Genomic DNA, 26,277 nt, shown 5'->3' on the forward strand with positions numbered 1-26,277 from the left:
ATTATTAAGGACGCCCAATTAATAAGAGAATTTAGATCAGATTAAATTTTAGAGTGATTCTAGAACCCTCTTTCTACCATCTTAATAAAGAATCTACTTTATGAGAGTATGGATGGAAAGGTTGAAGTATGCAAAAATCTTTTTTTATTACAGAGAAAGAGATAAAATAAAAAAAAAGAGGTTTTTAGCATTTTTCACTAAATAACTGGATCCCTTCGCCTAAGTAAGCGTTGTTGTTCACGTCAAAAGATGAGTATATGAAGAAACCTCTTGTATAATCAGTTTTTAACTCGTAGCTTTTTTGACTCGAGTTAGTAAGTCTGAGGAGTATTTTACACCTAATGTCCTAAAGCCAACTGATTTGGAAGTCATTGGCCTAAAACTCGCTACAAGAGTCAATTAGAAAGCTTAAGAGGTTGGGACATTGTACTAACTATACATATAAATATTTCTTCAAAAAACAAAGAAAAGAAAAGAGAAAGAATGAGGGGACTAAATTGTAAGAAGATAATAAATCCTGCTCACATCAAGTTAGAGGACTTAAAGAGTAGAGTGAGAAGTTGGTGAAAGAAGATCTTTAAAAATTTTTATGACTAATACTCAACCATTAATTGGATCGAATTGATAATCCAATAAAGTACCTCATTAATGGTCTAGTCGGATATCCACTACAATTAGAAATGTCTAGGATAACTTTCGATTCAAGGATAATTTGGTGCACAATGCTAATGTATCTATTTTACTCGAGGACGAGTAAAAGTTTAAGTTAGGGGGCATGATGAATACTTAATTTAAATCACTAGATGTACTAAATATTATAATAATTGATGTTATTTTATAAAAATTTGATGCTCTCTAGTCTATTTTATAGATAATTGAGAGTTTGGGTTCATATGACTCAAATTAGATTCAAATTGGATCAGACTTGAGTGAACCAGGCAACCAGCTCCTAGTCTAGTGTAAACATGACTTAAAGATCAACGGAGGAGAATCAATATGAGGATCCAAAGGTCCTTATTCATGCTTCCATCTTTTTTTTCATGAAATCCTAGCCTCTCCACTATATAAATAGAACCCCAAGACCTCCATCTTCTTCAATCAAGCCAATTCTAAGTTCTCTTCAAGCTTCTCTCTTTCTCTCTCTCTTCTTCTTCTCCATAAGTATAAGGGAGGTACTAATCCTAGCACGACATCATATTCCTCCACAGATCTCTTTTTCACATCCTATCAAATCTAGAAGAGGTCCTAATCCTAGTGCCGCTACCCTTTCTCTTCTACACACCCGCTTCCATCAATCTTTCTTCTTTGGAGTTCTTAGACCAAGCCTTCCAGCTATCCTGTCGCTATTTGCACGAAGGAAGATGAAGGATTCAAGGAGACACATCTATCATCGGACACAGCAAAAAGATCAATTTGGTTTAGTTGTCTTGTATCATAATTTTATTTTTTTTCTTTATGTATGCTTCTTTATTTGATTAATAAAAAATAATTTTATTATAATTTTTATGCTTCTTTTTTAGTTTCTTACAATCTATTATTTTTTTTATATATTTTTAAAATAATCAACTAAGATCCCTACAGATATGATTCCAACTCACCCTATCTATATAATAGTGAGTAGGATTAATTTTGGTATGCTATGACACACATCTGTAGTCGCATTCGGAAGAAAGTCGAGTAAAAAAAAAATATCAGTTGAGCTTCTATTATCTATTAGAATTCTTTTTACATCATAATTTGCTATCATCGTCGAGACAACGACAGCATCATCATGGAGAGTTTGTATTCTCCGGACATCATTTTTTGAAAAGAAATTACATTATCAAGTCATCGTTGCTTCATCGACTCTTCTTCAGAAGTTGTCCTCCAGTCTTTCTGTCCCCAGAAATCATATTGATGACTCTCATCATTAGTCAATTGTTGATCGTTTCTTCAGCTTATAGCCGAGGTTGTTGGTCGGTGGAAGGTTGAGTCGGATGATCTCGTCGAAACTTTCTGAGATAGCCTCGTCAAATCGGGGTCTCTATTTCGTTCTTGAGTTGGATGCACTGTTCAATATCGTATCTGTGATCACGATGAAACCCACAGTGCTTCTTCCTATCACGACTTCTCGATGGTACTTTCATTGGTGGAGAGTGTCGAAGATACTCCTTTCCTTCGATCTCTATCAAAATTTGCGCACGGAGAGCAGAAAGAGGAGTATAAAAGTCATACCTACCATAGCTGTTTGGCTTCGAACTTCATCGTCGAGGTGAAGCTCGCTTATTGATAGTCAGCTTACTTGATTTGACTGGAGCTCCATTTTTTCTGCTTCTTTTTCTGATCTTTTCTGTTTGTTTGGCATCGATCAGAAGCACCCTCATCCGTGCGGATATACTTGTATGCGTGCTCTAAAAGTTCAGTATAGGTTTGGGGGAGAGTCATATTTAGAGAATAAGTGAATCTAGATCCCCTCAGACCCCTCTTCATAGCCGATATGGCCATATATTCATTGAGATCCCTGACCTCAAGTGTGGCCATATTAAAACGACCCACAAAATTTCTCAACATCTCAATCTCGCCTTGCTTAATGGAGAAGAGATTGTCTGATGTCCGTGGCACCTTTCGACTAGTACTGAAATGGGTCACGAAAGAATACTCGAGCTGTTTGAAGGAGTTGATGCTCTTCGATTGAAGTCCGAAATACCAGGCTCGAGTAGCCTTTCGAATAGTTCTCAAAAAATCGATACATAAGAGGACGTCGGTTGTCTCCTGAATCATCATGAGAGCCTTATAGCTCTTCAAATGATCGATTGGATTGGTGGAGCCGTCGTATGGCTCCATTTTTGACATCTTGAACTGAGACGGAATTGGTTCATTCAGGATGTGCTGAGAGAGAAGTTGAGCAGTGCGAAACTCTTAGTCACTGAAAAATTTTTGACCTTCTATCTGAAGTCGGGCAAGCTGGTGGTCGATCTCTTTGAACTTACGTTCGTAGTCGTTGAGCCATCGTTATTGGGATAATCTGGGGATAGAAGCTCTCGAAGAATTTAAGGATGGAGAAGCAGAAGGTGTACACAGCTTTTTTTTCTTCTTGATACTATGTATACGAGAAGGAGAAGGAGAATGCTGTAAAGAATGAGTAGTGCGCTGGGAATGCCGAGAATGTGTTTGTCCATTTCGATGAGAGTGTCGAGACAGTCGCCGCTCTGGAGATGAGGAAGGTGAACGCATGGAGGATGGCAGCTGTGCCTAGATGGCACTAAATGAGCTATCGGCTCTTCCACCGGCAGCTGCTGCTGCTGCTGTTGGAGACTTTGGACCGCTTATGTTAATACCTTCATTTGCTGCATTAATGAAGTAATTTGTGCGTCTGTGGTAACCACAGGACGCGGAGAGCTGGGCTCTGCCAATGGAGGTGGGGGAGGAACATCTTTCTGGTGGAAAAATTGCCTTGCCGATCCTGTTGATTGTTGAGCTCTGATTTTTAGCATGGTTGCTTGTATTGTTCTCCCTATCTGACACACCAATCTGTTGCGACCAATCCCCTGTTGCACCCATCGCTGGAGAAGAGTACCTGTAAAAAAAATCCTCATTGACTGGAGTTGTGTCTGACAGGGACCCTCCAATGCTTAAGTCAGTGGAGAGTAGTGAACAGTAGATAATAATTTTTAATAGCAAAGTTCAGAAGTGTCTTACCAATGCTGTTCATTTACCTCCCTTTTATAAATGATTCAGATGTAACCGTCGAGCATGTGGTCCTACTTTTTATGACACTAAAAGATAATTACCCCAATTATCAGACCATAATCATGAAGTTAATGGGCTGTTTATGTCCATTAATGATCGTGACATATAGTTGATAACCGTTTATAACTGTTAGATATATAGGTTTCGCATATTCCGGTATTATATGATCGTAGGAAGATAAGCCGACTATATGTGGGTAGTCGTGGAGATCCGAATGAGCATCGGTCGATAACTTTGATATGCCAATGGTTATCGATTAGATATTAACTGAGTTATCGTGGTTGTCCGTTGATGATCGAAAATAGTCGATCGTCGGTCGGTCAACTGATTGTCAGTCGGTATATTGTATTTATGAGACCGATCTAGAATCAGAATCGAGGTCAGTTGAATTGTCCCAACATATCTGTATCTCATGATGTTCAACAAGCCCAAAGATATGGTTACTACAGACCATAGGTTGATCTATTCATCTTGGAAATCTGATTTCTTCAAAAAAAATAAAAATTGAAAATCTGATGGATGGTAACTAGTGAGATCCAAACGAGCCACTTTTTTGATTTTGTCAGTGGTGAATAAAGGGTGCCTGGGGATCTTAGAACTCCTTACATTATGTGAAGATTTCACTAAAAGAAAGGTTCAAGCAGATCCTGATAGAATGATTTTTTTTTGAGAAGTAGATACTGAGAGGATGCTTGTTTTTCGTACTTGCACAATACCTTTCTGCACCAAGAGGCTGCCCTCGGAGTACACAACCAATGAGCTAATTATGTATAAATTTTCACGGAAGCAATTGATAGAGCTCATCATTCATGTATTGCCATAGTTATGATTTAGAAGGGTCTTAGCTTGCGAGGTTCTCCAACATGGAATTAGCATGGCTCTCGAAGTTTAGCATGGCATCATGGGTGGGGCCTCCTTGGATCTTTTCCAAAACCCAGGATAAGTTTTAGGAGCTTGGGAGGTAGACCAACTACGTAACAGAGGGAGATATATGGGAATCATAGGAACATAAATTTAATCTCACACCAACTATGCATCGAGCAAATTTTACATATTTATATAAGATTAAAAAATTTAAATAATATTTTTTAATTAGTTAATTTAAAATTGTGACAAGTGATATCAGAATAAATCTAATCTATAGTCCAAATTAATTAGAAGATACTACAATACAGATCTATTGTGATATTTGTAACAAATCTATAGTATTTATGGATAAATTTTTAGTTTGATCAAAATATTAAAATTTAAATAAAAAAATATATAAAAATTTATATAAATATATAAAATTTTGAGTATTAATATAAGATCAAAAAAAATTGAAATAACATCTTCCAAATAGATTGTTTAGATGAGGCCCAAAGGATCCACCAACACCGGCAACACAGATTTTATGAATCTATTTCTAGATTGTCCAATGTTTGACTCACCAGCGCCGTGGTATCCAACTTATAACATATCGCATATTTGTGGGGACGCTGTTCTGCTCTTGCCGGCGACGGCGGGCTTGGGGCGACCAACACCTGCCGCCTTGTTGAGTCCACGGGAAACAATCCGATGTTCTCGAGGCACTGTCGCCGTCCTATGAACGTCCGGCCGTACATCTAGGAATCGTAGACGATGGTTATGCGTCGCAGTTACGGCAGTCCATCAGAGGCCAACGACCCAACCAAACCTGACACATGGCAGGAGTCCGTGCGGTGGTGGGGTGGGTGGAGTGGCAGGGCGACGTCCGGTGGTGACGACCGTTGGTGTTTGACTTGTGCGCTGCCCCGGGAAAGATTTTGTGACTTGACTTGCATACGGAAGGAAAGATTTTTAAATCACTGGTTGGTGAGGGTAACTTTGTCAACAGAAACAGCATTGGGTTTTTGTCCATTTCCAAACAATCAATCAGGGTCGTCCATTTCTAAACAACCGATCATCAAGTCAACTACGAGAATTCCGGTTAGATTGGGTTGGGTGGGGATAGGTTGGATTGCATCCAAAATTAGATTCGGAAAGATGAGATGAGATCGCAAAAAATCTTTATGGAGAATGAGAATTTATTCTTTGATCATAATCTTATCTCGAGTTCTTACCAAGACTACTCAAAGACGGGTCAGGTTAGACATCAATCGGGTTAGACAGGATGGCTCAACCTGACCATAATGCAAGTTCCATTTGGCACAAAGTAGGTGTCAGGTTGGGCTAATTTGTAGCCTTGGAGGCTGCCTTCCCTCACTTGTAGCTGAAGCCCGGCCCATGGTGAGCTTGGGTTGGCCAAAATAGTAATTGGGTCATTGAAGTGGGTTGATCCTAACCAGTGATGATCTATGTGGTAAAATGATCAACGGCTACATTTTGCTATAACTAAATCTGCAATTTAAGTGTTATGAAACCTTTAATTATTATGGTAGAAGTTATGCTACAGTGCATAACTTGTTATATAGGCAAATGAGCATTTATTTATTTATTTATTTTTGAATGAAAAGCAAATGAGCATTTGTTAGTATGCAAGCAAAGGTAGGATGCACTTTCAAGTTATGAACCCAAACTTGATCAACTTCAGCTCGAATTCTCTATACTCAAATAAACCCAACCCAACCCAATAATAACTTGATCCAGCTCATCTAAAAAAGCAGTCTTAGTTACCCAGAGTCTGCACTGTACATCCCATATCTCTACTATTACAATGAAAACCATTGCCATACATCCATTTTAAGGTGCTTTATATATATTCCTTCTCAATGAAAATTATACATTTCAATTAGTTTATCCGTTGCTCAAAGAATAAACAAAAAGGATGCACCAACTACTAGTGCATTGGACACAGGTCTCTCTCTCTCTCTCTCTAATTCTTTTTTAAAAAAATTAAGTTGTGGCATTTTGATCTTAGAAAATATAACTGTAGTATGTTTCAAATAGTTGTTACGGCTACACAATGAGAATATTATCTGATATTAAAGTGGTAGATGAGCAATCAAGAAACTATTTCTTAACTTAACAAAAGCAGGTGCAGGTTTTCAGATTCAATTTAAATGGCAGCATGACATCAGCTAAGTCTGAACATATCACATCATAAATGGCATTAGAGAATACAAATATATAATAACAAACGACATTATATCAATAACTAAAATTTCTTTACTGAGGGGAAAAAATTGGAGGTAATAAGCTTGTCTTCTGCAATCTCACCATTCGAAGGTAACTGGAATTTCCAGAAAGATTCAAGGGCATTTGGGCCTCCTCTCTGTCTTCCAGGTGTTGCAACGTGGCAAACCTCCTTGTGGGCATGGGTCCCAGGAGGAAAACACCTGCACTTGAAGCAACACTTCTGACAGAAGAACATGCATGGCTTCTTGTAGGCTGTCTTGGAGCACCTAAACTGACCAGCACCAGGGCACCCTACAAAATCCCATCCATTATAAATGCATCAGCCCTTCACACGCCCACACATGCTTGAACACACGGATAGACACATAGAGGCATAGATGTATGTATGTGTATGTAAATAAACAGGCAAGCTAAATGACAAATGTTGTGTACACTTTCAGAACAATGAATGCAAGCTATATTGAGTGGAATACTGAATACACTATAATCAGAAATATTTGCACGAGATCTTGTTTCTTCTTCACATTTCTTTTTCCAAAACCTAGGAGGTACCTTGGCAAGGGGTTCAATCTCACTGTTGTGCAGATCAGTCGTATTGACATAAAACGAAGAATGGTTCGGTTCTTGTCATGTTCATTTTTTTGTAATGATTGTCTACTATCATTTCTTTATAAGCATAATAGCATTATTCATATAGCTATGATACTAAGGAGTGACTTCTATCTTGTGTGTGCGTAGATTTGTTTAGCGTGTCATGGAACTGGATTCTTATTACAAGGTCCTTCCATACATTTTCATCAAAAAAAAAAAAAAAAATGTTCCTTTGCAATGTGTCTACGGTAACCTTTAATACTTGAACAGATAACAAATTCTTCAAGTGTAATGGAGGTTTTCGGAAGTAAGTATTCAAAAATAATTAGAAACTTAATAAAGAACAAGGATTTCCTTTGAGAATGATCATGGCACAATATGGAATAAATTGGTATAAAATAATTTATCTATTGTGGCATAAAATAATTTACTATATCTGATAGAATGTTGATTTCCTTCTTTTTAGATATAAAATCAGAATCATATAGCACCCTTCTTGTCAAGAAAAGGAAGACAGACAATTCTGCCTCTGTTTTCGAGATCATATAGGAACTACAGACAAACTCTTCAGTTTGCGACTGTACGTATACAAGGTTTCAGGTTTTCACCTTGCCAGATAATGCAAATTAGTTTTAAAACAAAGTATATGAGAGAAAGGGGATGAAATATAATCTAGTCTAACTGAAGTATGAGGCAATGCAGATATCCTTTTTATTTTTCTTCTATAAAGGATGCTAGTAGTGTCACTTGGTACCCAAAAGTGGGCAAACATGAGCACCCAACCCAAGACCCTAGGTGGACCTACCATGAAGAAATTATTTTGAATCTGTATGCACCTAAATTTGGATCCAATATAGGTCTGCTCACCCATTTGGTTCTAGATCTTGCAATTTTAGGCTTGTCTGACCCTGTCATTCTCCACATGACCTTCGGAGCCCAGCTAGCGTCAAATCCTTCCTCAGGTACAAAACATCCATAAAAAATTCCTAAATTTGGGACCTGAAACCAGCTTGGAACACCACTTCTAATCATAATGGGACTAGTGATGCAGCTTATAAATTGACTCTGCCTAAGTTTAAACGGAAGCAAAATAGTTCATAAGATGAAAATGCCACAAGGATTTAAAATTTCACGTAATTCCAGTGAAGCAATAACAGATAAAAGAAAGAGAAGCCCAGTGATTTATAACCATACCTGCCAGAGAAAATCCAAAATGCTTATGATGCTGCCAAGTAAATTAAAAATTAAAAAAAAAAAAGAAAAAGAAAAGTCAGAACACAATTGGAAGCTTTCTATCATCCTACATTGCTGCTAAAAAGGAAGGATGTGAACATCTTCTCAATTCTTTAATATTTTAAACCTTTCTTGCTGCGAAGTGATCGTCACCAATCATGTCCTAAAAGAAAGATGCTTCAACAAAAAAAAAAAAAAATCTCATAACAAAAACTTCTGTGAGCTCTGAAGTGAGATTTCTCAGAAGTGGTGGAAAAAAAATGGGAAAGGGAAGGACCTTGGTTGAGACTGCCATTGCAGCGCCCCAAAGGAGGAACAGGAAGAGGAGAGCATGAGTACATCTCCCATTTCAAGATGAAGCTAAGATTGCAAGAATCTAATGTACCATTGACCCCCACTTATATTTATAAGTTGGAAACAGTATATTAAAATCCTCCACCACTAATGTTTTCCCACCCGACATTCTCATAATTGCCTTCTCACTTTTTTCACTAATGTTTTCCCTACCGACATCCTCATGATTGTCTTCTCACTTTTGTTTCATTATTTTTCCGTAAGGTGGGATTGGATGAGATCCCCTTCGAGTCCGGATGTTTAAACTTTACCTTGTAGATTTATTTGGTCTGTGTATCTTGGACTGCAAGAGAAAAAAGAAACAGTAACAGAATGCATCCATTGAGATTGGTGAACGGAGATAGAGCGGTTCTACAATGGGTGCCTTCAATCGGCTACCTCATTCAAACAATCTACCAACTTGTACGCCCCACCCACCCAAAAATAAAATAAAATTACCCTCTAAACTTACATTTTTTTGATGTGACAAACTTACTTAAATTGGTCCACTAAATTGTATCGTCCAATAGCCTCCCGTATAACTGAGTTATTTAACTGTTGCCACATACAGAGTCCAGGAATGATGCTATCTAAATTTTTACTCCGTGACTAGCTGCCCTTATCAATCAGTGGTATAACTGGAAGGTCCACAAATTCTATATAACTTCAATTGCAGTGTCAGATATTGGAGGCTTGTTATATGGGCCATCATATTGCCTCCTATTTTTTATGAAATCACAATTCAGATATTATTCAAGCCGTTCAGGGTTCCAAATATTCTCCATTGCCCATGTGAATATGGAACTGAATCATCCAGTCTAACTATTGATGCCCAGGAATCAGACCTAGTGACTTCTCTCATAACCTCTAAAACAAAGGGATAGTGATCCAAAGGCAGACCTGAAGTACTATGGCATCGACCAGAGAACGGTAAAGATTTTGTGCGGATGACATTCATCATTCATATACTCAAGAACTTATTTGTCTGCCGTGTCCGTACAGACAAAAGTCGGCAGGTCATCCATTTAAATATTTAATTTTTCAATTTTCAATTATCAGCAAAACACTAGCATTATATATATATATTTTTTCATAATTTAACTTTTTTTATCCGACACAACCCTATAAGTTTTCTATTTTTCCGACACAACTCTGTAAGCCCATGCGCAGTAGGGCCATGACCAAGTACGGATTAGCTATCAATATATCCATATTCATATACTTTATAGTTCATAAATATAGATATGGATATTTCACATCTATATTTGTTTTAAATGGAGGGTTAAACTCTGTAGTTATAAAATTAAAAAAAAAAAAAAAACATCAAATAAGAAAATTAAATTTATAACATAATGACATCATAATACAATTAACTAAAAAATAAAAATATTAAATAGGATAGCAAATAAAATTAAATATTTAGATACGGAATTTATATTCATATTCATTTTTCTTTGTTCAACATAATATCAACCAGATACTCAAAGTCTTATCCCCATCCAAATAGATAACGATACAGATACGAAAGGATGTTACCCGGTCCATTTTCACCTCTATCTTAGGCTGGTCTTTGACATTTCTAATCTTGTCATGTAGATTCACATCTGCGCCAAGCATTTCCACCGTCCAGTGAAGCACAAATCAAGGCAATATCAAGTATCAAATTATCATAGCATATTAGAACAAGAATTGTACCCTTTCCAGCTCTCCAGATCACCAACGCCAGAAAGTAGAGATAAAAAACTGGTGGGTTCTTTTTCATGCGCCAGCAAAAAATGGCGCCATACACAAACGATAGTTAACAGGGATAGCTCATCTATTGTTCCAATTGGCATGAACTACTCAAACAACGCTGTATCTAATTAACTAAATCACTTCAGTTCTACTGAAAGGACGAGGAAACAAGAGCATCATTCATAATGGTGAACATCATCAACCAACAAATAGAGAATTCCAGTTCTGGAGTTTCAACGACGATGGATCACAAAAATGTTCTGCATCCTGGCAGTTTTGATCTTGTTCACAACCAAAGAAAACCATTGCTTCACAGAATGAAGTTTCCACTCAGGAGGCTCTGGAAACTGAAAAATGCACTGGAGCAAGTGATTCAATGTAGAAGCTGCTTCCACAGTTCAATTCTTGGGTCCTAACAGCATAGTCCAGGACCTCCACCTTTGACTGGTCGCAATCATTTAATAGTGGTCTCTCATGAAGTGATTGCAATCTGCAAAGAGGCCACTTATGAAGGGAAGAATAACAATATCCACACATGGTTCTGATAACGTGAGAACACAAAGAAATGTTACAAGCAGACTCGTGAGAAAACGAACCGTAATTTTTGAGGATCAATTGGATTGCTGGCGCTACTCTTGTAAGCATGTTTCCTGTCACCACCACTCCCTCGAGAAGACTTGCCCTTGGTGTGCTTGTGCTTGTAATAATCCTTCTTTGTCGACTTACGACGATGGCGGTGACCCTTTATTGTGTGTGACTCAGATGTAGGTGGTGGGTCATAGACATCTGGCGACCATTTCACACACAACTTCATTTTTGGAATCATTCCCTGTTGTGCACGGCTTCCTTTCATGGCAGACACCAACTTTGGAACAGTCTGTCAAGAGACAAGGGACAAACCAAATCATCACCAACCAGATTGCATTGTTAGAGATAATTTTCTTTTTTTCTTCGCTCTTCTCCCCCTGAGGAAGCTGCGATATCTAAATATTGCATGCACCCTTTTTGACATTTGATTATCATGGAGAAATAAATGTAGGGATTCATGAAAACAGTTGCATGCTAACAGACGTGGTAACGTTTTGCTCATTTTCTAACATGCACATTTTTGGAGGTGACTAGATCCCATATAAAATTTGCCTTTCAGTTATCAAGTCCCCTCAGCGCTGGACAAATGTGCTATGCAATGCAATCTAATGCTGTGTTTCTTTATCATATACTACCGATCATTTAAGATAATAAACAAAGAAGATATTGAAAAGAATACAAAGGGGCAAGGATTTAGGAGGTAAATGGCCAACGGCACAGAAAATCTTGGAGAAATTTAACAAAATTGTATGGTTCGACTGGGCTATACAATCTAACAGCTCAAAGTTTGCCAACTAATTTCTGCTAATGTTTTGAAATTGTTTCTGATCATCAAAATAATCTCAACCAATCATATTTCTTGAATCATTGTCAGATACATGGTAGGCCTTGTCACCCAGCAGATCTCTATTGAAGGTTCACTTCACAAATCAACCATGACGGGCTCTTTTATCCAATGGTATAAAAAAAAGGAAAAATAATGCCAAACAAAATTTTTGCAAGTGCCTTCAGCTTACTTCACAGCATTTGGTGGTAATTCTAGCTTATTCAGAATGTAAACAAATAATAAACATTTATATATGATATGAAACTCAAAATGGAGGAAGGATATTTTTAAGGTCTTTTAACAAACATGAGAAAAGATAAAAATGAGTGCGCAAGACAATAATCAATAAACCATGGAATATTTCTCGTTATCTTGGTCAATTTGTTACCATTGTTCTTAATGAGTTGGTTGCAATATCCTAGTTTTTTTATAATAAAATAAAAAACACACCACATAGTCTCTACTTACAACTTGCAACGAGCATGGTATCAACTTTACTTTGTTCCTTAATTTTGGATACGTTGTCCATGGATAACATCATCCACTAAAAAAAAATTATTGCTTGAAATTTCACATACTGAAGACTTTATAAACATGAATATATACTTACTACATACAAAGCTTACATAACATTAACATCCTAGGACACTAATAAAACATGTTGCCACCACAACAATCACAAGCACCAAAATAATGGAATTTTTAAATCTAATACTTTCAGCTTCAGTTGCATAAATTCTTCATGAAACAGGGTTACAAATCTGAAGTCCCTAAAACACGATATGAAATTTAATCAATTAATATCTTTGGGAACAAATCGTAAAAAAAAAAAGGTGAAGAACACACATAGGTAATTCCAAGAAATAGATGACAAAAGACATGTCCAAATAAAATATATGATCTCGTCACATGGTTTCTGTGACATACAAATGATCCATCAATTATCCAAATGGATCTCCATGTAGTTAACCATATATCTTTTGTGTGTAAAGGCACTTGATTGACCACATGGGGCAAGTCAGACATTCCAGCCCAGCTCCCCAAGCAGGACAACAAAAGCACCTAACAGGAAACATGTGAAAACAGTTCTTCCTAACCAACTAAATGTTCACAATACATAAAACAAAATTATGGGTTATCATTCATTATGATTATAGATATTACTGAATTATACCCTTCATTTTGATGCATGCTAATGACCTCAACAAATGCCATTATGCTAATAGCAAGATGGCTCCTAAATAGCTAAACCTGCAAAATCTTAGGACATGAGATTGGCAGAAGAGGAATACCCATGTTCCCAAAATGAACAGTCCAAAAGATATGGAGGACAATATCATGGCTGACAATATAATACTCAAGCAATATCGATGTCCATTGGCGATAACAAATTTGCAAGAATCAAATGCAACAAAGTAGAACTCACATAAATCAAATGGTTAGTCATCTCATATGAATATTATGTTATCATAACCATTAAAACTACAACGTAGAAAGTCTTAAAATCCAGATCATGCATGTCAAATGATCCAATATCAACACCATTCATATTTCTTATACCAAACATCATAAACTGAAATATGTTTACTAATTATACAAACAGGTCAATAATGAAACTTATACGCAATAATAAAGGTTAAAGTTTAAGATACAAAAATGAAATGCATTTAAAAAACAGTCTTAATTGACAATATTATTTTCAAAAAAGGGTGATTTGCAGGCAATAAAACAAAGGAATTATAGTTCATAATTTAAAATATTCAGCAACATTCAGAAAACAGAGATGGAACGACAGTGATGAGCAATCATCACATATGTCACATTCAATATAAGTGTTACAATATGATCAATTTGACACATCTTATCAGCTAATTTCTTTTCTTATGAATTTTAAGTATATTGATCATTAGAACATTGAAAAATGTCAATGATCAATAACTACACTGTAACCAAATGTACCCTATAACACACTCAGGCTAAGCATCTATTCCAATAATTTAAATAACAGCTACTTTCATGAGTCAACTCAAACAGAAATGCAGAACTTACAGGCTCAGAAGAACTCAAGATATGCACCACTGGACTTGATAATCCCTCCCCTACATCTATGTCTAAAGGATGTGATTGCAACATTTCTGAATGTAGCATCATTTCACATTTGCACAAACCATTCAACATATTTGTATCGACATAGAGAGATTGCATCTCAGTGTCGCTGCAGATCTCATGCTGATTTAAAGTGAGATTGCCATCATCCCAGCACCCATGGTTATCACAAATATGCAAGACTTCTTCAAGAGTGTTTCCAAGTTCTCGAGTGGTTAAATTATCATTCTCAGTCACAGAATGAATGTCAAGATCCTCTAGAGATATTCCCTTCACAATCTTTTCCGTAATGCCGTAAGTACATTGTTCTTGTTCCACGCATGCTTGCTCATAGTTAGGACTGTGGAAACATGTTTTCCAGCCAACATCTTCAGAAGTTGAACTTGGCATGGAACTTCCCATCCACTGGCCACTGTGATAAAATATGACAGGAGTTCATGTTAGAAAAAGCAAGTTTGTCTCAACTCTACCAAATAGACATGAAAGAAAATGTGCTATCTTATATCATTTTCATAATGATAAATATTGAATTAGAGTGATCGGAATATTTAATGTGAAGCTTACTAAAAGACCGTCAAAGGCTTGTTATACATGAAGGAAATAATTAGGTGAATATTATCTGATGCCAGAACTACAAATATTATAAAGCATGCCAAATTGGCAACCTCCCTGTACATTCCTATTTGGCAATTAACAGAAATTCAGAAAAGTCACTATGAAGAAGGCTTGCATAACAATGTGGTATATCGACAAGCCTATAGATGAGCTTTGATATATTTTCTTGATACTTAAACACATGCGTGCATGGTAATGTACTTTAAATATTGAGAAAGTAACTACTTGATAAATATTTTTCTCACTATTAGGTCTCCCACTTCCTATTATTACTTCATGTGTACACAAAAGCAATAAAAAAAGAAAATAATTAATGAGTGGATAATATCTCCAAAGTTCATTTGCTTTTCAGTGTTCCATTGCAGCAAAAGTAATTTCTAAAGAACATATATAACATGTAAGATATATTAAGAGAAATTGGAAGCATAACAGAAAATGGAAGCTGCCAATAATAACCTATTGTCCAACTAAGCTAAAATTAAAGCTTGGCAGAAGTATTTCAGCATGATCTTTTGCCTTATTAATGTCAAACTATCTAACTTCACTGCATTATTTTACTAAGCTACTATTATTAAGTTGTGCCATGCACTCATATGTTATCCATGATATCTTCATTTGATGTAGATAACATACTTCTCAAAATACTTGACTCCAAAGATGGTAAAATGACTCAGTTTGCTTAAATAATAATTCATGGTAGTGTTTCACGTTTTGAAGATTGATATTGCTAAAGAATTTAATCAAACTACAGAAGAATCTCTTGTATAAGTGGCTAAAAAAATGCATCGGCAACTCAAAGATTGAATGCATACCCTGAAATAACCAAGTGCATTGCAGGAATCCTGGTTAATGCATGCCTTGGTGTTAGGGTATCCAGCAAATGCAAGATCTCCCATTCTAATTCTTGTTCTAAAGTTACACGTGTTGCAGCTTCAAAAAACAACCCAAACTCCGCTACCTGACCACAACAAGATGATGAAAGGCCAAATTTCAGTAGCCGAGGCTGTTGAAGGTACTATTTTGAGTTGACCATGGTGGCTGCACCTTTAGTTGCTATAACTTCAGACCCACACAACTCCAGGCACTTAGCATTTTCAGTTACCTATATCCAGTGGGCTTTATAATATAGATTGTACATCATATTTCAGTTACCAACAGCCAAGCAAGCTCTACTTTACGGATTGTACATCATAAATAATGAAAATCAATCTTTTCTGAGGCCAGTCGCAACCATTGCTATCCTATGTTATCTCAATGATCAACATCCAATTATCGACCCCTGATTACATAAGGACCTTTTCAACTAATATATCCTATGTTGGATCAGAACTCCATTCAACTCGATTTTGGTTATTATTGATCCAACACAAACCACTAGTGTGAGGCTTAAATGAGGATGTCCTAAAACTGTCGGATCTTTGACAAGAATGACCTCCAATTATAGAAAAACAAATCAAAATGCACAGACTTGCAGAACCAACAACATATGATAAGACAAGAATATGAAATGGGCCCTCACATATTAAATCAGAAAATGCTATGAGACACAAAATCATTCGCCACAGAGAAAAAGAACAATTTTTCTTGTTAAGATTCTATTCAAAGGTACATCAAAAATACAACTGTACAAGGATTCTACACTACACCAAATAAAGACAGGCATTCGAGCTATTACCTCGACGGAAAACACTGTAATCTCCCCCAGTAAGAGCAAATAATTAAAAACCTATAATTCGAAGCCCGAATCCAAGGAAACAGTTCTGGCGTTCCCCGAGCACCGCTCAGATTCAAATCCAAGAATAAGGCGAAATGCCCCAAAAGCTGAAACGACGAAGAAGAAGAAGAACAAGAAGACGAAGACGAAAGCGAGGAGAAATCCCACAGAACGAGGGTAAGATCTACCCTTAGAGGCCTAATGTTAGCTGAGATTACCACGACGATTCCACTTCTCCAACTGTTTCAGACGATGGGAACAACTACTAGAACCTCCATGGAACGAGATCTGATAGTGTACCGTGGCCGCACCCGCTCGCCTCTGGACCCCGAGCACCGAAGGCATTGTCGATGCTCTTCGAATCCAAAAGTCAAACCCTAATCCACTTTGCTCAAGAAAGAACCCAACGCCGCGAAAACAAGAAATCTTCGACGATCAATCGATCGATCGGCTTCAACGTTAGTCCATCAGAAGCGGAGGAGATCAGAGGAGGAGAGGAATTGGATCAAGAGCGAGAATTCTTCGTAACGGGTGGGCAGGAGAAGGGGTCGCCAGAAAACGAGGGCTGCGGGGTACAAATCCGACAGGAAAGGTGGAACCGTGTCGAGAGAGAGAGAGAGAGGCGTAGGCGTGACGGTTCGGGCAACGCGGCATGGCGCGGTCTTGCGTTCCGTCCTGATCTAAAATTGCGGCCGCACACGGAAAAGCGAAGCCGACTCGCAGATTTGGCATCCCGTGGATGTTAAATTTGACCGATGGCCAGCGTGGCATGTCAGCTCCTCATTCTCGGCACTGTATATATAGTTGCCATTTCATCTATCTCACGTTAGAATTAATATTTTATTTATTATTATTATTGTTATCTTTATATCAAAAAATATAATTGTAACTTTTTTAAACCATAATAATAAATGGAACTAGATCTAAATTATATTCATTTTTAGTTACACTTCACTCTAGATCCTCTATATATATATATATATATATATATATTAATAAAAAAAGTAGGAATGATCTCAGCATCAAACATAAGGGCTTGACTCGACTTTAGAATCGGGACACCAATATGCAATTCAAAATAACAATAAAAAAGACAGTCTTCTATATGCAAATATTGATCACAATAAATAAGGATATGCAAACTACGCTGGTGTAATAAACTTCATTATGGAGGTCAATTTCATAATAATTAATTTGAAGTCAATAAAAAAAAATTCTAAGATGAACATCCACTCATTGAATCCAACCAATACTTCTAATCGAAGAGGTTTCAATTTTACAAAATCTAGTTAAGTGACCCTCTCCAAATAAACAGTGACTCTCTCCAAAATCTATTGATTTAAGAATATAATACAGTGTGCCACCAAAAAATAAATTTAATTAAAGTGACCATCTCCAAATAAACACATCATAGTTGAAAGCAAAATATGCCATTTTCAGCCTTAAAAGGTCAAAATATTTAGCATTGCTGGTAAACTATATGGTGCCATCCTTTATTGCATATAAAACACAGCAATTCATATCCCAATTAAACTATTGATATGAAGCAAATAAATGAGGAAGATGCTCACCTGATATGGAAGAGATGGACCTCTAGCAGAATATGGAGGTGGTGGTTGGTGGCGACGTCGGTTGGGTGAGGCGAGGGGTGGTGACGACGCCGGTTGGGGGCCACAGCGGGTGGCAAAATCGGTTGGGTGAGGCAAGGATTGGTGGCGGTGCTTGTTGGGGGCCACAGCAGGTGGTGACGTAGATTGGGTACAGTGATGGATGGTGGCGGTGTTGGTTGGGGGCGGCGTCGGTGTTCACAGATGTCAAAGAAGGGGTGTTGCCCCTTAGAAAGAGGAGGAGGTAGGGTAGAAGAAGGGGTTGGGACGAAAGGAGAAGATGGGGGCAGCAGATGAGAGCCGGCGGTGGGTTGAGCAAAAGCCCACGACGGACAGGGGGGGCAGTGGGAGAGATGCATTATGAAAGTGAGAAAGCAAGAGAGAGAGAGGAGAAGAGGGTGAGAATTGAGAGAGAGAGAGGAGAAGAAGGTGAGAGTTGGGGGTTAGGAAAGAGCTGGCGGCGGATGGAATGCGGCAGGATTGGCTAAGATTTTGAAAGGAAGAGAGAGGGAGAGGGATGGGTTTTGAAGGGGAGAGAGAGAGAGATGAGAAGATAGGGAGAGAGAGGGAGAAGAGATGGGAGGAGGGGAGCGTGTCCTCTTACATCGCATCCTATTCAAAGCAGAGCAGGCCTCTGCTTTTTTTTCCTCCTTAAACTATGTCATGTCAGCAGATGGTAATCCACACACTCTGTTAGCCTTTCTCCTCTGCTTTGAGATGCACACCGATCCAAGGGATGAGGATCCGATCGGATTTTGGCTGGGATCCGATCAATGGGAGCCCAGTCAATCTCTCTCTCTCTCTCTCTCTCTATATATATATATATATATATCCAAGCTATCATTCTCAACCAAATTCATGGAGTTGACTCCCATCTACATTTCGATTGGTTGTAATTCTAAACATACAATCCAATGCCCCTCCATCCAAAGTCATCTCGGTGTTTTGCTATCATGGTTGTGATCTCAATTATTGTGTGGATTTGGAGTAATGATATTAGCCATGGTAGATTCTTTTATAAAATAATCATTCATTAAGAGCATTCTACAGAAATTAGCCACCATAATAGAGTGTACTTCTCTATATTTAATTTAATTCATTCAAATGGTGGAAGTCATGCAAGTAGGTCATTTGAATGCACCATGAAAGATACTTTATTGGACTTTGAATTTGGACCCAAACTAAGATGCCCATAATACGTCGATTCAGTCCAATCCAAATACTAGTCCATAAAAGGAGTCATCATTTCGAGAGACGATAGAATCCAACGTTACTTCTATTGGGGGAGATGATAGCATTTCTCCAACTTAGGGATGATAATTTTTTGATTTGATGGGTACCCAACCCGATCTAATTCGATCCAATCTGAATGGGACGGACGTTACTCAATTCGATTAAGAGGCGAGATGAGTATGAGTTTTAAAAAAAATATCCGAAGTAAGTTCGGATTGGATATAGATAATAGTATGTCCTACTCGAATAATATCTTATTATATAATATATACATATATATATATATATATATATATATATATATATATATATATATATATATATATATATATATATATATATCATGCCCCCCCTCTCTCTCTTGTTTACACCCCCCATTCTCACCCGATGACTGACCACCCTAACACCCCAACGGTGTTGCGCCACTGCGGTAGCTCGACAGTTGGTAAGTCCCCACTCCCCCCAATTCTCTCTCTCTCTCTCTTGTACATCCAAACCACCCCTCCCACCCGATGGCCTGACCACCCTAAGCACGCTATGGTGGCCCCGCAATCGATGGGTCCCCACTCTCCCCCCCCACCCCTAGCGGTGATCCGATGGATCGATCCCCCCCCAACACACCCCTAGTGGCAACAGCCCAGCATCTAGGGTTCCAATAAAACCCTAGCAATTGTTTAAGCTTCCGTATTCGGCCTCTCCAAGCCTCCCACCCGACTGAGACTTCTGAGGACTAAAGAAATAGAGGAAACTCCAGAGAAAAATATAGAAAAAATCAACCAAACCAAAGAAAAGATGGAAAAAAATAAAAGATAAGAACTTTTCCTACATAGATTGATTTTTTTTCTTTTTGCTTCTTTTTCTTTTCATTTCATTTCCCTTTTAAAAGATCTGTGGGGAAGGAGAGCACCTAAGGGAGATCGAAGGGGTTCTTAGGTTCTGATTGGGGTTTTCTCAATCATATGGGATTTTGTGCAAGTTGTGGCGGTGTGAGTTGGTCCCTTGAGGTTTTTAGAGTTTAATCTTGGTGGAAGCATGATATTTTATAGGATTTGGGGATGGCCAGATGGGGTAGCAGGTAGTGCTAGAACGACGACGGAGATGGAGAACGAAGAAGAGAAGATTGATTTGGGCATACCTGATTCGATCCGACCCATTCTTAGAGCTCGACTCGGCTTGACTCGAGACAAGTATTGGGTGGTATGGATATGGTTCTTTTTCTGACAGGATACGTATAGATATCGGTTGATCTGATCAATATCCGATTCATTGCCATTCCTACTCCAACTTAGCTGCTTGAGACTATTAGGATTTCACCTCTATAAATAGAGAGTGATACCTCGATGGTATGTAAAACACACAAAGATCATGAGTATTAAGAGGATCAAAGATTTAAAGAAAGCCAGGCGAACAGCCTAGAGAAAATTGATAAGATCACACGCTTGCTTTTATAAGATATGATCATCTAAATTTATTAATATTTTTTTTATATATAATAAGGTTAGATATGTGATTCCAAGTATTTTGGGTTTGATTGTGTCTTGCCAAATTAAACATGATTAATATCCTTCTCTATGGTTTTTGAGAAGTAGGGCTGAAATCAGATCAGATACCAGCATATCCATATCCATATTTATTTTGTTTGATGAATACAAATACATATACAAATATTATTCGGATACAAAAATTCATATCCATATTTATGTTAAATAGATATAGATATAATTTGGATACTAAAAGTATCCGATGTAATTACATATGGATATAATTACGTGACTACAGAATCAAAAAAATATTACTAAATAGATGATAAATCAAGCTAATAATATAGTTATATTGTTGTATATATTTCTTAAAAATTAATAAGTACTATATAAAATTATATAGGGTTACATGTAGCTTTGGATACAGATGGGATAGTTATCTATCATATCCATATCTATTTTTTTTATAGATATGGATATTAATCGGATTATCAAATTTCTATCCATATCTAGATTGATTCAAATATAAAAATAAATTTGGATAGATAATATCCATACCACTTTTATCCCTTTTGAGAAATCATAGGTTGGCATATGTAGGTTAAAACACCTTGGATGCATAAGGAAAGGTAAGGTATCCTATGAGATCTTCATGAAAACAATTTCACATGAGGGGCAACAAATATTTTACATATCCACTTAGGAAATCATTTGGTTCGTGGGAAGAAGAGAGAGAAAAGTGTGGTTAGTAGAAAAATAAAAAAATGACTCATGTTTCCTTTGAGTTTTCAAAAGAGGGAGATAGGAAGTAGCTTTTCCATACGAATAAAACATATATATTTCATTAAAAAAATTATATAAAAGTCTAATTCTCACCGTCTAAGAATTAGGATATTATTTTTTCAAAAGTGCTCTTAAGCTTTTAGATAAAATAGGATAAGGTTTTTTCCTTTATTAAGGACATAATATATATTTTACATAATTTTTTAAGAAAAATAGATGCTCAATGAAATATAAGTCACTCTGAAATATGCTATTTTCTTATAATCAATAAAATATACACTATTTTCGATGTCACATACTAACTTTTCAAAAAAAATATTTGAGTAAAAAAAATTTATTTCTATGAATCAAATGAGTCCTAAATTTAGACAAGTCAGCAGGTGCTTATCCAATACCCAAGTTATGGACTTCTTTAATATTAGCTTCCCTTTTGGCCAATCTCATCTTAAAATGGAGAACCTTATTAGTAACTCTTGAAACCATAACAGTAGTGTTGTGTCAGTGTGTCAAGCGGTCGTCGGAGGCATCGCCTCGGACCCCACGAAGTATTGTCCGCTATCCCCAGGGGGCGCCGCCTCCACCGACGCACGCGCTCCCAGAGTCACAGTTTTGTCCTTCGGCCAGAAGGCAAAAGGCACCTCGTGAGGAAATGCGTGCTCGTATCCCTCTTAAGCACATGACACTTCAGAGTATGCCCGATATGGGACTATTAAGGGGGGTCCCCCCACAGCCCACCCACAACATAGCCCCCCACTCTGAAGGGGCATGTGCTGTGAGCAGGGGGCGGGTGTCCCTACCTGGCGCGCCACTGTTGTGTCAGTGTGTCAAGCGGTCTCGGAGGTATCGCCTCGGATCCCACAAAGTATTGTCTGCTATCCCCAGGGAGCGCCGCCTCTACCGGCGCACGTGCTCCCAGAGTCATGATTTTGTCCTTTGGCCGGAAGGCAAAAGGCACCTCGTGAGGAAATGCGTGCTCGTATTCCTCTTAAGCACATGACACTTCAGAGTATGTCCGATATGGGACTATTAAGGGGGGTCCCCCCATAGCCCACCCACAACATAGCCCCCCACTCTGGAGGGGCATGTGCTGTGAGCAGGGGGCGGGTGCCCCTACCTGGCGCACCACTGTTGTGTCAGTGTGTCAAGCGATCGTTGGAGGCATCGCCTCGGACCCCACGAAGTATTGTCCGCTATTCCCAGGGGGCACCGTCTTTACCGGCGCACGTGCTCCCAGAGTCACAGTTTTGTCCTTCGGTCGGAAGGCAAAAGATGCCTCGTGAGGGAATGTGTGCTCGTATCCCTCTTAAGCACATGACACTTCAGAGTATGTCCGATATGGGACTATAAGGGGGGTCTCCCCACAGCCCACCCACAACATAGCCCCCTACTCTGGAGGGGCATGTGCTGTGAGCAGGGGGCAGGTGCCCCTACCTGGCACGCCACTATTGTGTCAGTGTGTCAAGCGGTCGTCGAAGGCATCGCCTCGGACCCCACGAAGTATTGTCTGCTATCCCCAAGGGGCGCCGCCTCTACCGGCGCACGCGCTCCCAGAGTCATGGTTTTGTCCTTCGATCGGAAGGCAAAAGGTGCCTCGTGAAGGAATGCGTGCTCGTATCCCTCTTAAGCACAAGATACTTCAGAGTATGCCCGATATGGAACTATTAAGGGGTCCCCCCACAGCCCACCCACAATAAGTAGTAATATGATCAGGTAATTCATGCGAGAATCTTTATCTATATTATGCTATTTAAGAAAAGGTAAAGAAATTCTTTCCTTCTTTTAGGGAAGGAAAAGAGAAAAATTATAGCTCCTCTTTCTTTCTTTGGTCACTATCCTAAAATTTAGAAGATCTAATTATCTTAAACTATTGGACTTTGTCAACTGCAATTCTAATTTATAGTTAATCATGTAGGATTATTTAGAGCATAAGTGTTTAAAAATTTTAACCTTTTTCAAAAATATAGTAAAAATAAGATTATTCTAATACTATCCTCCTCCTTGTAGAGAAGGTTGGAAAGGTTTGGATGTGGTGAGTCACTGGTGATGGGTTACCAGTGCTGCTGGGTGACAATATAGTTGGCAAAGGTGACCAAGAGAGATGTTGAGAGGAAAGGTTAGAAGGGATTGAAAAATTATACCCTCCACTGGGAACACCATGCCATCAGATTTCTCATTCCTATAGGCTCTATTCTTCATGTGATTTATCTCATCAATTATCATCCTCCTCACCATGTCTCGGATTGTTCATGTGGTGCACTTGATATAGGGTATAATTTTTTGAATGGGGTATCACTTCAAGAACAAAAGTTTTTATGCTTTTAGCTTTGACTTTTGTCAACTCAAGAGAGAAAATGGATTGGCCAAAATCTTGTGGGACCAAGCTGGTTGAGTGTCAAGAATTATCTTACTAATTCACTAGCATGGTGGCCGGACGATGTCTGAGCCTATTGATTTTACAAATACAGAAGAACAGACACCATAATAATAGATTTCAATATAAAATAAATTATAAACATAATAATTTAGTTTGCAATTTAATTGAAATAAATAGAAAAATAATTCAAATGTTCAAAATAATAGTTTAGATCAAAACAAAGTGAAACAGTAAAATTATTTAAAAATTAATAATTCATAGTACTTAGAATATAGTAGGCCTCGTCCGGCTGTCTGTGTCCTCCACGTCATTGGATCGGCTTTCTAGATGGTACGTCAACTTTAGCATCGAAGAAAGAAAAGAAGAAATAACACAGTGCAGAATAAATAAATAAATAAATAAATAAACATTGTGGAGACTTCTAAATTTGACATGTAGTATGCTGGAAGATTATTCTACAATCTTACACGTCAATATGGAATGTCATCTCTAATTCTCATTTATCATTTTATTATTATTGTAAAGACTTCTAAATTTGACATGTGATGTACTGGGAGATTATTTTATAATCTTACGTGTCAACACCGAATGTCACTCTTAATACCCATTTATATCACATGGGATGCAATTTTTATTGTCGATGGTGAAATTGAGGACCTTGATTATGATGTCCTGCATGTTCACTATCCTTAATTATTCGTAATGGAACTGCACATAAAATAATCAAAGGATAATAGTAGTTTTAATATTGATATACATAATCATCAACATCACAGTTATTGTTAGCATTATCTATTCTATAGTAGGAGAAATTTATTTCATAAATTAATAATGAGATGCATATATACATCTCATTGGTAATTAAAGCATGGTAGTCGGTCAAAGTGTTCATTGTACTAATGCAGTTATGATAGTTTTGATTAATATATGTAAACATCACATAAAAAAAAAAGGAAAAAGCAAAACTAAACTCCATTGTCCCCCATCTCTTGATTGAAATTAAAATTTTCAAATGGATATATAATAACATTTTGGATGGGCTAATTTTTCTATTTCTCCTAACCGCTATGTGTAGAACTATCCAACCATCCACATCCTCCACATCATCGACGTCGACCTTCTGGATGGCACATCTGCTCTGGCCTCATTCATCTGTCTGCATCCTCCATGTTATCGATGTCGGTCTTCTAGATGGCATGTCTGCTCCGGCCTCGAAGAAAAAAAATAGAAAATAACATAGTACGAGAACAAAATAAATAAATAAATATTATGAAGATTTTTAAACTTGACATGTGGCATACTGGAAGATTATTCTATAATCTTACATGTTAATATGGAATATCATCCATTTATCATTTTACTATTATTGTGGAGACTTCCAAACTTGACATGTCGCATGTTAAGAGATTATTCTACAATCTTATATGTCAACGCGGATGTCATCCCTAATATTCATTTATATCATATAGGATGCAATTTTTATCATCGATCGTGAAATTTGGGACCTTGATTATGATGTCCTGCATGTTCACTATCCTTAATTATTCATAATGGAACTATACATAAAACAATCAAGGGACAATAGTGACTTTAATGTTGGTATACTTAATCACCAACATCACAGCTATTGTTAGCATTATCTATTCTATAGTAGGAGAAGTCTATTCCATAAATTAATAATGAGGTGTATATATGCATCTCTTTGATAACTAAAGCATAGTAGTCAGTCAAAGTGTTCATTATACTAATACAGTTATGATAGTTTTGATTAATATATATAAACATCACATAAAAAAAAGGGAGAAAAGCAAAACTAAACTCCATTGTCCCTGATCTCTTGATTGAAATTAAAATTTTCAAATGGATATATAATGACAATTTGGATGGGCTAATTTTTTTATTTCCCTTGATCATGAAGTGTAGGACTGTCCAGTCGTCCGCATCATCAGCATTGGCCTTTCGAGTAGCACATCCACTCTGACCTCGACCATCCGTGTCCTCCTCATCATCGATGTCGGCCATCCGGATGGCACGTCCGCTCCGACGCCCTCCAAGAAAGAAAAGAGGAAATAACACAATACGGAAATAAAATAAATAAATATTATGGAGACTTTCGAACTTGACACATGGCATGCTGGAAGATTATTCTACAATCTTACATGTCGAAACGGAATGTCACCCCTAATATCCATTCATAGTTTTACTATTATTATGGAGACTTCAAACTTGATATG

General features: G+C 37.6%; 1 protein-coding gene and 1 long non-coding RNA gene across 2 annotated transcripts; both read right to left on the reverse strand.

Moving 5' to 3' along the window:
* Nucleotides 1–6,780: 6,780 nt before the first annotated feature.
* On the reverse strand, nt 6,781–8,574 carry LOC105052378 (uncharacterized). Its single transcript, XR_003801911.2, has 2 exons — nt 8,284–8,574; nt 6,781–7,116 (listed from the first exon to the last, which is right to left on the reverse strand). It is a non-coding gene; the product is annotated as an uncharacterized lncRNA (long non-coding RNA).
* Nucleotides 8,575–10,623: 2,049 nt separating this feature from the next.
* On the reverse strand, nt 10,624–17,168 carry LOC105052377 (uncharacterized). Its single transcript, XM_010933165.4, has 4 exons — nt 16,527–17,168; nt 14,180–14,648; nt 11,313–11,593; nt 10,624–11,206 (listed from the first exon to the last, which is right to left on the reverse strand). Exons 2-4 carry the CDS (start codon nt 14,636–14,638, stop codon nt 11,047–11,049), a joined length of 900 nt encoding a protein of 299 aa, XP_010931467.1. The 5' UTR covers nt 14,639–14,648; nt 16,527–17,168; the 3' UTR covers nt 10,624–11,046.
* Nucleotides 17,169–26,277: the final 9,109 nt, after the last annotated feature.

Source organism: Elaeis guineensis, chromosome 10, assembly GCF_000442705.2.
Source record: "Elaeis guineensis isolate ETL-2024a chromosome 10, EG11, whole genome shotgun sequence".
NCBI classification, from domain to species: Eukaryota; Viridiplantae; Streptophyta; class Magnoliopsida; order Arecales; family Arecaceae; genus Elaeis; species Elaeis guineensis.

What these genes read in the sequence shown, in the direction of transcription:
- LOC105052377 (XM_010933165.4), bottom strand. Translation starts at nt 14,638, where the DNA reads ATGGGAAGTTCCATGCCAAGTTCAACTTCTGAAGATGTTGGCTGGAAA. An exon ending in TCTTGAGTTCTTCTGAGCCT is followed by an intron (nt 11,594 to 14,179) that starts GTAAGTTCTGCA and finishes GTCTCTTGACAG; the next exon opens with ACTGTTCCAAAGTTGGTGTC. An exon ending in ATTGATCCTCAAAAATTACG is followed by an intron (nt 11,207 to 11,312) that starts GTTCGTTTTCTC and finishes GCCTCTTTGCAG; the next exon opens with ATTGCAATCACTTCATGAGA.